A 12,305-nucleotide genomic window follows, 5' to 3' on the forward strand; every position below is an offset into this window, starting at 1 on the left:
GCTCACAGCTGGAGCTGGGTCCAGATGTGTCATTTCCCTCCCTCCACCTCCTAGAGCCCGGCTGTGAGTCACTGCTGCTGCTCAAGGCTGCAAGAGTTCCTTGCAAACCCTGCAGCCCAGCCAGCTGGGCTCTGCCCTTTGCCTGGGCCACCCTGCAGAGCATTCTCCCCATGTACTGAACTGGGTTATTTATATTCCTGTTTACATAAATAATGGAATCATAGCATGGTTGAGCTTGAAGGGGGTCTTACAGACCATCTAGTTGCAACCCCACATGAATCATGCCTAAATTAATACCCCTAAATAAACAATTCCCACTGATGATGTTTCTGTGTTTACTTCTGTCTGAAGGGGTAAACTCCTTCCCATTACCTGATCAGGGTCCAGTTTTGGGGGACAAATGATCCACACTGAGAGAGGAGCCAGGCAGTGAGCCTGGCCCAGGGGAGAGAGCAGATAAATAAACAAATAAACATAGCACAAAAGTAAATTCCTTCCCATTACCTAATCAGGATCCAGTTTTGGGAAACAAGTGATACACACTGAGAGGGGAGCCTGGCCCAAGGGAGAGAGCAGATAATAAACAAATAAACACAGCCCAGGAGCCGAGCACAGAGCCTGTGTGGGGCTGGCAGCTGCAGCTCTGAGCCCTCCCTGACCAAGGAGTGGCTGTGCCATGGCCAAGGCCCCTTTCCAGCTGTACCTGTCACACAGGTGGAGCACTGAGGCTGAGCTCTGGCACCACCCTGGCTCCAGGAAAAGGAAATCCACAATCCACCCTCTTCTGAGACTGCTCCTCCTTCCCTGGGGTGGCACAGCATGGTGCCCACCCACTGAACCAGGCTCAGGAAAACCTGACTGGGATACAGGAAATGGGGTTGGCTTTTACCAGTCAAACTATTTTTAAAAACTTTAATAATATAAACAAAATAATGTTGGAGCTCTCTGGTTCTTGTTTTGTTTTGTTTTGAACACAGCCAAATAAGGAAAGCCAAGAGACTGAAGATCTTGCTGGTATCACTGTGTTTCATATTGTTCTTTTTCCCATCCCTGAATATTGATATTCTCAGCTGGCAGTAACTGGGGTGTGCATCAATTCCTGCTCCCAAAGGCAGGGACACCAGGAGCATCTTTGCTGGATTATGCAGTGAGTAACAACCACCAGCAGAGCCTTATACTGAAACTGCAGGCTTGACACAGGGCAAACCACTGTGACCAACGGCTCTAAAATGTAAAGTAAACTTTATTATCCTTGAACCACAAAATAGATTTCTTTGGTTGTACAAATTTCACTAGTTACAGTCTTGATGCGCTAATTTTCCCTCGGAGTCTCTTGGGAGAGAACGGGAGAGAATCCAGAGCCTGGCACCAGGTACCGCACAGGGAAAGGAGAGAAAATCACAAGTTAGTCACCAAAACCCAGCCAGGATTGTTTCCAAAACTGCTCTTGTTAAAAAGCAAATGCTAAAATTAGATTTAAAAAGGAAAAGCTCAAATTGCTGATGATGGAGGCAGCTGCAGCTGCAGCGTGAGATTATCAGAGTTCCCCTTCACAAGTCTGTAAAATCAAAACGTTCAGAGTCAGTTAAAATGATCCACTGGATTTTGGCATGAAAGGAGAGGCTCAACTAAAAAACTGCACCCAGAAAACTGCATCCAGCTCTTTCCTTCAGCAAATGTACAAGCAGCTGTGCCTGTCAGTGCCCAGCCACTGTGAGGCTCAAGGTCCAACCCTGCTCTTGCTGGGGAGTCAGAGAGCACCAATGGACAGGGAAGGGGATTGTGCCGAGCTCGGACCTTCCTCACGGTGAGAGGCAGTGATACAAGAAAAAGAAAAGGGTTGTCTCCCCTCACTAGTGGCAGCAGAGGCTGATGGCAGAGTTGGGAGCAGCAGCTGTGACCTCCACATCTGCAGAGCTCACGTGATTCAGAACCTGTGGAAACCAAGGCTCACACCCCCACTCATTGCTCATTTTCCTTTTTCCCTCTTGTGTGGGCAAACGTGCATTTTCCCTGTCCTCCATGGGAAGGGGCCTGAAGCCGCTGAGCTGGCAAAGTGGAACTGTGTGGTTATTGCAAGGCACAGGCCAGCCCCATCCTGCTCCTGGTGCTCTCTGCCAGCCCACAGCACAGCACAGCACAGCAGGCACTCGTGACATCCCACCCCACCCTGCAGCCAGCACTGTGGACTCCCCATCTCCGTGTGTAGGATCCTCTAACTCCCAACCTGACCCCAGCAACTCCACGTTCTACCCATCCCCAGTTCCTGAACTCTACCCCCTAAGGTACCTGCTGTCACACCTCCCACCTGTGCCCCCGTCCTGCCCCGCTGCTGTCACACACCCCTGCACCCCTGCTCTGGCTGCCAGCCCATCCCACTCCTGCCCAGTGACCAGCTCAGCCCCAGTGCCACAGGAGAGGCTCCCCACTCGTGTGCTCTGCAGTGGTGACAAAGGGGACGTGCCCATCCCAGGAGGGAGCACAAAGCCCCAGCAGGAGCAGAGTCCCCCCAGGACAGAGGCAGAGAGCTGGCTCTGCTTTCCTTGAGCACAGAGTGCCAGTGGCAGAGGGAGGCACTTTGCTGGAATTCTGGTGGGTTTATCTCTTTTTGTTCTTCCTTCTTTTTGCCTCCAAGCTTCCCATTCCCAAACACTCCCAAAGGAAGTGAGGTGACACAGTGCAGGAGCTGGGAGGAGATGCTTTTTGGCAGAAGACTGGAAATTAAATAGGAGTAAAGGCAGGCTGGACCTTTCTCCTGATTCCCACCAGAGCAGAAGCTCCTTTTAACCACTACAAAACCCAAGCTGAGGCAGTAACAGCTGGAGCCCAACACACACTCCTACATTCTCCCTGTCCTACTCTTCCCCACACACAATATTTACAGGCTATAAAGCTGCCCACTGTCCTGGCCACCCTTCCTCTCCATCTGCCAGCAGTCAGTCCAGTGTTGTCCCAGTTTGGGATGTGCCCCAGTGCACTGTTGGGTGAGAGCGACGGCGGCCCACGGCCCCAGAGGAGTCAGCTGGCCACAGAGCTCAGGGGAGCTCGTCCCATGCAGAGTCTGTAGGCAGGGGGGCAGCCTGCTGCTGTCCCTGGAGCTCCGAGGGGCTGTGCCAGGCCAGGCCAGTGCCAGGCTGAGCCAGGCCAGTCCAGTGCCCAGGGCCACCTATGTGGGCACAGCGGTCTCCAGGCTGCGCCGGCTGTGCCGGAGCTTCCTCTTGCTGCTGTACAGGGCCATGTCCTCCAGGGCTGAGGGAGCTGCTGCTGATGGATCCCCTGCTGCCAGCGCCTCCTCCTCCTCCTCCGGCTGCCCGTCCTGCTCCCGGGGCACTGCAACGACAAGAGGGGTTTGGATGTGAGGACAGAGCCCTGGGCTGAGTCAGAGAGATCCTAAGGAGAAATCCCAGAGAACTGCAATGACAAGAGGGGTTCGGATCCGAGGATAAAGCCCTGGGCTAAGTCAGAGAGATCCTGAGAGGAAATCCCAGGGCACTGCAATGACAAGAGGGGTTTGGATGTGAGGACAGAGCCCTGGGCTGAGTCAGGTGAGGAGAAATCCTTCCCTGCTGGGAGGGGGTGGTGAGGCACAGGCTGCCAGGGGAGCTGTGGCTCACACCAACCCAGTCTGGTGGAAGGTGTCCCTGCTCAGGGCAGGGGTGGGACTGGGGGGGTCTGAAAAGTCCCTTCCCAGCCAAACCATGCTGTGATTCTGGCAGCACACAGCTGGCACAGCTGGCACAGTTAATGCAGATGTTAAGTTATCATAGGATGGCCATGCTGATTCTGGCAGCACACAGCTGGCACAGTTAATGCAGATGTCAAGGCTATCATAGGATGACAGAATGGTTTGTGTAGGAAAGAACCTTAAAGCTCATCCATTCCACCCCTGCCACAGGCAGGGACACCTTCCACTGTCCCAGGCTGCCCCAAGTCCTGTCCACACTCACTTTCAGAGAGGTGTTCCAGTGCTGGATTTGGGACAGCACTGGTCTCAGTCACTCACAGTAACCCCCTGGTGACCCACAGCTCATGCAGGGAGCACTGTGGGTGCTGGGGAGGATAAGCCATGGGTGAGAAGACTGAATGTGACTGAAGTGCCAAGCTGCATGGAACACTGAGTGTCCTGAGTGTCCTTCTGCTCTCCAGAGCAGGGATCCACCCTGGCCCAGCTGGCCAGGAGGGCTTCAAACTCAGGGGCACCACATGCATGGTGGGACAGCTGCTGTGCCTCAGGTGCTGGAATGGGAGGATCCAGACCCTTAGGAAAGGACAGGGACAAGGAGGTGAGGGTCACCCCCTGTGTCAGGCCCAGCTGGATGCAGGTGGCTGCTCTGAGGAGCTCACCAGAGCTCACAGGGGACACTCCTGACCATGGAAGGGTGACATTCCTGACCATGGGCAGGGGACATTCCTGACCAGGGACAGCTGACATCCTGGGATGAAAGCACAGGCATTGCCACTGGTATGACTCCAGAGATTCCCGTTTTGTGTTGGCATTTTGGTGGGAAAGAGCCTGCGAAATGCAAGTCTGGAGAAGAACAGGACGGATGTGAGTCTGTCACCATCATATTGTCTGAAAAATCCTCTTTGCTCAGGATTCTTCTCCTGGGAAGCTGAGAAGCCTCAGAGCAAAAGGAAAACAATGTTATCTCCTTTGCTTCTCCTGTGTTTTGCTGCTTTGGAATGTGGGTGTTTCACTGGTTTCATGTGAATTGTTTTAACTTAATGACCAATCACAGCCAGCTGTGTTGATGCTCTGGAGAGAGTCACAAGTTTTTCATTAGTATCTTGTTAAACCTTCTGTAAGTATCCTTTCTCTATTCTTTAGTATAGTTTTAGTATAGTATTCTTTAATACCATATAGATCATAAAATAATAAATTAGCCTTCTGAGAACATGGAGTCAGATTCATTCCTTCCTGCCACGGGGGACCCCAGAAAATGCCACACAAGTCCTTGGAGTGGTGACGTGGCTAAAAAGGCTGGACAGCGATAAATTAAAGCCACAAGAGGGCAGAGAGTGTCAGAGCTGCAGAGTTCATTAGCCAGCAGCAATTAGGGCAGGGGCAGGATGGGGAGGTTCCTGTGGCAGCTGCTGCCCACAGCAGACAGCCCAGGTGGGAAGGGAGCACAGGGAAATGCAGCTCCTCACATCCCACAGGAACAGCCCAGGAGCACAGGAAAATACAGCTCCTCATGTCCCACAGGAACAGCCCAGGTGGGCAGGGAGCACAGGGAAATGCAGCTCCTCAGGTCCCACAGGCAGGTTTCCAGTAACAGGAGCAGCATAAAAGCATCAGGGGAGGTTCTGCAGCCTCAGGTTACAGGACTGGGAAGCAGAAGCCTCAGGTGATCTGGAGAAGTTATGCCACAGCAAAGGGAACACTGATGGTTCCACCCTGAGAATGCTGCTCTGCATTCAGTAACTCCATGGCCTCACGGAAACCTTGGGACAAAGGTTTTTAAATCCCTTCAAGAGATGATGACCATGAAGCCAGAGCAGAGAATGGAAGGAACTGTTTCTGCATGGGCAAGAGGACAGGGATGTGCGGGGAGGAGTGAGATGCCAACACTTTCCTGCAGTTGGATTTCCTCAGAGCTCCTGGTGTTATCGTTTGCTAGCACAAGGTTTCAGAATTGCTGTGAGTCAAAAAGCCATGATTCCATGATCCAGGACCATTCTGATTATGCTGGCTGGAATGCTGCTCTGCCGGGCAGTGAGAGGGGATGGGGGGCTTTGAAAAAGCCAGGAGAGCTGACTGGCATCCTCACCTCCATCCTTTCCGGATCACTGGGGAAAACCTGCCTGTCTGTGTGCCTCACACACATCACAGGTGATTTCAGCATTGCTTCAGGGCTCAAGGCTGGGTCTCTCGTGAGCACCACATTTTCCTTCTGGCTTTCATCCCATGTGAGGGCCAGCAGAGCAGGGACAGGCAGCAGTGAGCTCTGGGTGCCCTGAGCAGCAGCTGCTGCTCCCCAGCCCTGCCCTGAGCTCTCACCCTGCACTGCCTGAACAAACACCCTCAGGAGAATCACCCAGAGCTCACAGGATGGCTCTGAGGGATGAAGAACAGATCCTGTTCTCAGGAAAGCAAGTTTGTGTAGAGTCCTGCAGCAGAACCTCCTTCAGGAAACAGCTCAGCCGTGGCTCAGCTGTCTGGGATGCAGCCTGCACTCAGAGGAATTGGTCAAGATAAAAGCAACTGTTGTTTTTTTTTTTTTTTTTTTAAATAAAGGAGTGAAACATGCAAAAAGGGTAGAAGCAAACCAGCACCAACTGTTAGAGGCTACACAGCAGGCAGGCTCTGCCCAGGCCCTGGAAGCAGCTGGGTGAGGCTCAGGTGTGTGTTACAGGTGGGACAGACAGACACAGCCCAGCTGGACAGACCCACTGCCCAGCTGGACAGCTCAGAGCTCCAGATGGACATCCCACAGCCCAGCTGGACAGACCCACTGCCCAGCTGGACAGCTCAGAGCTCCAGATGGACAGCCCAGAGCCCAGCTGGACATCCCACAGCCCAGCTGGACAGCCCAGAGCTCCAGCTGGATATCCCACAGCCCAGCTGGATATCCCACAGCCCAGCTGGACAGACCCACAGCCCAGCTGGACATCGCAGAGCTCCAGCTGGACAGACCCACAGCCCAGCTGGACAGACCCACAGCCCAGCTGGACATCCCACAGCCCAGCTGGACAGACCCACAGCCCAGATGGATATCCCACAGCCCAGCTGGACATCGCAGAGCTCCAGCTGGACATCCCACAGCCCAGCTGGACAGACCCACAGCCCAGCTGGACATCCCACAGCCCAGCTGGACAGACCCACAGCCCAGCTGGACAGACCCACAGCCCAGCTGGACAGCCTAGAGCTCCAGGTGCACACCTGTAACTCCTGCTGACCGAGGTGGTCACTGCCCATGGGTGCACCTTGGATGAATTCACCTCCACCATTCCCTGTTCCATCAAAAAGGAGCACCAGGGAGCCCCTGCATGAGGGACACTGAACAGGTGACAGAGCCCAAAACCTCCCTGCCACATCCTGCTGCCACTCCACTCCAGGACAAAGCTGGCATGAAAACCAGGCATGCTTGCAACACAGCACACAGATTAGTCATCACTGAAAACAATGCAAATGTGCAAATCTCCTACCCAAAATGAACGTGGCAAGCGTGGAGCTGTCATTCTAGAACAGACAGAACATGGCATTGCTTCAGGCAGCACAAGGTGAGGGGCTCAGGGGGTCCCATAAGGCAGGAGAGCCCTCCAGACCCAGAGCAGGGACAGCCAGGACAGCCAGGACTGCCTGGGCTGGGCTTACCTGAGTTACTGCACTCATCCACGTGCCTGAGGTCATCAGCTGCATCAGGGGACTGCAAGAGAAATGGGACCAGTCACACCTGGAACAGCTGGAACCCTCTGAGGGGACAGTGACACAGAGGGGACACTGCCCATTTGGGACACTGCCACAGAGACTCCAGCTGGAATCCCGCGTGCCTGGCTCAGGCCCCCTCAGCCAAGCCCCAAACTTGGTGTGTGCAGGAAGGAGAGGAAGAAACACAAAAGGCACAAAGAGTAGAGAGGGAAGAGAAAGGCAGCGAGCTACAGGAGGGGAGATTTGTGTGGGAGATGAAACAGAAATCCTTGCCCGTGGGTGGGAAGCCCTGGCACAGGGTGCCCCTGGACCCCTGGCACTGCCCAAGGATCCCAGGCTGGATGGGACATTGAGCAGGAATTGTTCCCTGTGAGGGTGGGCAGCCCTGGCACAGGGTGCCCCTGTAGCCCTGGCACTGCCCGAGGATCCCAGGGGTGGGATTTAAGGTCCCTTCCCACCCAACCATCCCAGGATTCTGTGAACCATTGCACCCACAGACACTGCCTGAGGATTGGGAGGCACCTCCCCAGCTGCAGCAGAGCCAGGGCTGTCCCTGGGGAATTGGGGCGGTCTGGAGCCACCACAGGGCTCAAGCAGCCAGTCCCAACCCACCGGGGACAGAACTGCAGAGGGCACATCCCAAAGGAGGGCACTGGAGAGGGCACATCCCAAAGGAGGGCACTGCAGAGGGCACATCCCAAAGGAGGGCACTGCAGAGGGCACATCCCAAAGGGAGGCACTGCAGTGGGCACATCCCAAAGGAGGGCACTGGAGAGGGCACATCCCAAAGGAGGGCACTGCAGAGGGCACATCCCAAAGGGAGGCACTGCAGAGGGCACATCCCAAAGGAGGGCACTGCAGAGGGCACGTCCCAAAGGGAGGCACTGCAGAGGGCACATCCCAAAGGAGGGCACTGGAGAGGGCACATCCCAAAGGGAGGCACTGCAGAGGGCACATCCCAAAGGAGGGCACTGCAGAGGGCACATCCCAAAGGGAGGCACTGCAGAGGGCACATCCCAAAGGAGGGCACCCCAGGAAAATGAGGGATGATTCCAGGAGCAGAGCACCACCACGAGGGACAGGTGTCAGTGAAGAACAGACACCAAATAAAGCAGAACTGCCTGAGAATCCTCACAGTGCACTCTGCCATGGCCAGCCTGCCTGCAGTGACACCTTTGTGTCTGCAGTGGCACCTGTGTGTCCCATGTGTGTCTGCAGTGCCACCTTTGTGTCTGCAGAGACATCTTTGTGTCTGCAGTGACACCTTTGTGTCTGCAGTGGCACCTGTGTGTCCCATGTGTGTCTGCAGTGACATCTTTGTGTCTGCAGAGACATCTTTGTGTCTGCAGTGCCACCTGTGTGTCCCCACAGCGAGCTGTCCCCCAGTGTGGCAGTGCTTGCTGGCTCTCCACACCCTGAATCTGCTTCATGCTCTGCACACAGAACTAAAAACCCACCCAAACCCTTCAGGCACTAAAAACCCACCCAAACCCTTCAGACACTAAAAACCCACCCAGAACCTTCAGACACTAAAAACCCACCCGAACCCTTCAGACACTAAAAACCCACCCAAACCCTTCAGACACAGGAAACCTGCCCAACTCAGCTGTCACCAATGCCACCAGGGCCTGACTGACCCAGTTTCAGCTCCCAGCCCCACAAGGTTGGTTCCAGTGGCCCCCAGAGCAGGGCCAGGGGTCAGGGTCACCTCCAGAGCTGGCAACCCATGACAAAAGAGCTCAGAACAGCCCATGTGAGGAGGGAGAAGCACCTCAGCATGTCTCTCACCCTCAGAACCAGGTGCTGACCCCACAGCTCACTGCCAGCAGGGTTACAGCTTGAGAACACCCAGCTGCAGGACACAGGCACAGCCCAGCTGCAAGTTACATCTGCTCCAATGTGGCATTTGCTAGCCATCATTTCTGTCACCTTTTCTTCCCTTTCTGTTCTCATCTTTCACTTAACACTATTTCAGGAGCCATTCTGGTGAAGCTGCAGATGTTTTCTATCTGCAAAGCTTTTGTCATTCATTTTAAATCCACCTGGACCAACCCTTCCCTGACTCCTCTTGGCTGGAAGCTCCAGGCAGCCCCCAGTTTCCAGCAGGACTGGTGTCCCTGCCCCAGGGCTCTGCAGAGGGCTCCCCAAACCCCTCAGCCTCAGCTCCTGCACCAGAGCAGGGCCTGGGCTGTGCAGAGCGGGCTCAGCATGCAGTCTGTACCTGGATTTCGTAAACAGGTTTGGAGGAAGGAATAGCAGCAAATTCCCGGTAGTCAAACTTCTTTTCAGACATTGACTAGAAGGGACAGCAGAGGGGAAGAAACAGAGAAGAGAGAGTGAGGGAGAGGAAGGGCTGGAGAGGCAGCAGCACGATGAGCAAGGCAAGCAGAGAGCCCAGCAGGGGCAGAGGGAGAGGCAGGAGAGCCTGGGCTGGGCATGTGGGACAGAGCCTGGGATAGAGCCTGGGATGTGGGACAGTCCTGGGACACCCCTGGGATGTGGGACAGTCCTGGGACACTGCCCTGGAGCTCTCCTGGGGGCAGGAGGGGTGTGAGCCCCAGAGGAAGCATCCCCTGCCCCAGTGAAACGTCAATGCACTCCAGGGCAGGGGGCAAAGCTGGTTCTGAGGAAATTCATGGCAAGGCTCCTGACAGCCAGGGCAGAGTCAGGATCTCACCCACGGCTGGGTTATGGGGTGGCCTGGCAGGACAAGGCTCCCTCTCTGCTGTTGCTTTCCCTGCCCTGTCCCACCAGTTCTTACAGGGCTGTGCAACACAGCCCCATGGCTTTTACTCAGGGCGAGGAAAGGGAAAATGCTGATTGCAGCTGCAGGTCTGCCTTGTGCTCTGGAGAAACACAGGGCCAAGGTCTCTGAGGGGAAGTGAAAGGCTTCCTGAACCAGGAAAGGGCTTTCTGGACCTGGGAAAGGCCTTCTGGGCCTGGGAAAGGCCTTCTGGGCCTGGGAAAGGCTCTCTGAACCAGGGAAAAGCTTTCTGGACCTGGGAAGGGCTTTCTGAACCAGGGAAAGGCATTCTGGACCAGACAAAGCCATTCTGAACTTGGGGAAAGGCTTTCTGGACCTGGGAAAGGCTTTCTGAACATGGAAACGGCTTTCTGAACCAAGGAAAGGCTTTCTGGACCTGGTGTAAAACTTTGTGAACAAGGAGGTGAAGCACCATGGAAAGGATGGCTCCACAGAACAGGGGACAGAGAGCAGATGTGCCCTGGGAGCTGCAGTAAAGGAGGGGGCTCCTCTGGCCAGGAGTTTGGCCAAGTTCAATCCACAGACCCCACTCCCTTCCCTGCACCATGCAGCAAGTACTGAGAGGGACCCAGAGCTCCCAGCAGAGCTGAGCAACCAGGGAATGGCAGGATTTGGGAAGGGTGACAAAGGAATGGCAGGGTTTAGGAAAGGTGACAGAAGCAGGCAGGAGAACACCACACCAGCCTGAGCAACCAGGGAATAGCAGGGCTTGGGAAAGGGGACAAAGGCAAGCAGGAGAACATCATACCAGGGAGTGTCAGGGTTTGGGAAAGGTGACAAAGAGAACACCATACCAGCCTTCCTGGGGAGGTGACGTTCCTGGGGCTGCAGTCTGCAGGGGGGGACAGAAGGGCACAGTCAGTGACTTCCCAGAAGCAGGAAATTGCCCCCAGAGGCAGGAAATTGCCCCCATAAGCAGGGCATTGCCCCCATAAGCAGGGAATTGCCCCCCCCAGAAGCAGGGAACTGCCCCCAGAAGGACGGAATTGCCCCCAGAATGAGGGAACTGCCCCCTGTCCCTGCCCCGTACCTTCCATGGGTGTGGGTGACGGCGTGGGCGCGGGGGACGGCGACTCTGCCAGCTGCTCCAGGGGGCTGCGCTTCCTGCCCTCCTTGGACTTGGCAATGACCATCTGGGCCTTGAGGGCATCCTGCTCCAGGGACTTCATCCTGCCAGGAACGGGGAGAGGGGTGGGACAGGAGCTGTGAGCGCTGCTGAGGGCACAGGGCCACCCCACAGGGCAGGGACAGAGCAGGGCACAGTGCCACCCTGCAGGGCATCCTGCTCCAGGGACTTCATCCTGCCAGGAACGGGGAGAGGGGTGGGACAGGAGCTGTGAGTGCTGCTGAGGGCACAGGGCCACCCCACAGGGCAGGGACAGAGCAGGGCACAGTGCCACCCTGCAGGGCATCCTGCTCCAGGGACTTCATCCTGCCAGGAACAGGGTCAGGGGTGGGACAGGAGCTGTGAGTGCTGCTGAGGGCACAGGGCCACCCCCTCCGGGGAGGGACAGAGCCCCCCGGTGTCCCCAGGGCAGGCAGGGGCACAGCTGGGCTGTCCTTTGCCACCCCCAAACACACCTGGGGGCACCTGTGCCACACACACAGAGCCTGGAGCTATGGACCAGCACACCGTGGGCAGCCCCAGAGTGCCAAAAAACAGGACAAGGACCTGAGCTGGGAACAGAACTGTGAGGATCAAACACACAGAGCCTGGAGCTATGGATCAACTGGGTGCCAAAAACAGGACAGGGACCTGAGCTGGGGACAGAACTGCGAGGGTCACACAAGCAGGATCAGTGCTGGGGGCTTCACTGTCCCCTTGGTGCTGCACCTGAACCCTCCTGAGCCAGCTGGAGAGCATGGAGGCCAGGCTGGATGGGGCCCTGAGCACCCTGGGATAGTGGAAGGTGTGAAAGGAGGTAGAACTGGGTGATCTCTAAGGTTCCTTCCAACCCCTCTGGGACCCTGTGACACAGCTGTGAAACATCAGGGGTATCTGTTCCTTCCTTCCTCCCCACAGCTGTGAGACATCAGAGGTTTCTGTTCCTTCCTCCCCATCAGCCCCAGCACCCCCTGCTCTCTGGGGTCACACCAGGGCCCAGTCTGGTCCTGCCCCAGGAGCCCCCAGCCAGGAGCATGCAGCTGTGGCAGGGCAGTGCACACCTG

General features: G+C 55.9%; 1 protein-coding gene across 16 annotated transcripts in view; it reads right to left on the minus strand.

The window, feature by feature from the left end:
* Positions 1–1,225: 1,225 nt before the first annotated feature.
* The window catches only part of SCRIB (scribble planar cell polarity protein), a 134,452-nt gene continuing 123,372 nt past the window's right edge, over positions 1,226–12,305 (minus strand). For 13 of the 16 annotated variants that reach the window (XM_064706832.1, XM_064706822.1, XM_064706828.1 and 10 more), the window contains 5 exons: positions 11,167–11,306; positions 10,931–10,968; positions 9,594–9,668; positions 7,319–7,370; positions 1,226–3,330 (listed from right to left, as the gene is read on the minus strand). In XM_064706832.1, the coding sequence (XP_064562902.1) occupies positions 3,167–3,330; positions 7,319–7,370; positions 9,594–9,668; positions 10,931–10,968; positions 11,167–11,306 (469 nt within the window). In that variant the 3' untranslated portion in view covers positions 1,226–3,166. The remainder of the gene's footprint in view (positions 3,331–7,318; positions 7,371–9,593; positions 9,669–10,930; positions 10,969–11,166; positions 11,307–12,305) is intronic. The other 3 variants (XM_064706825.1, XM_064706833.1, XM_064706830.1) reach the window with 1 other exon arrangement.

This window comes from Zonotrichia leucophrys, chromosome 2 (assembly GCF_028769735.1).
Source record: "Zonotrichia leucophrys gambelii isolate GWCS_2022_RI chromosome 2, RI_Zleu_2.0, whole genome shotgun sequence".
Classification (NCBI taxonomy): domain Eukaryota; kingdom Metazoa; phylum Chordata; class Aves; order Passeriformes; family Passerellidae; genus Zonotrichia; species Zonotrichia leucophrys.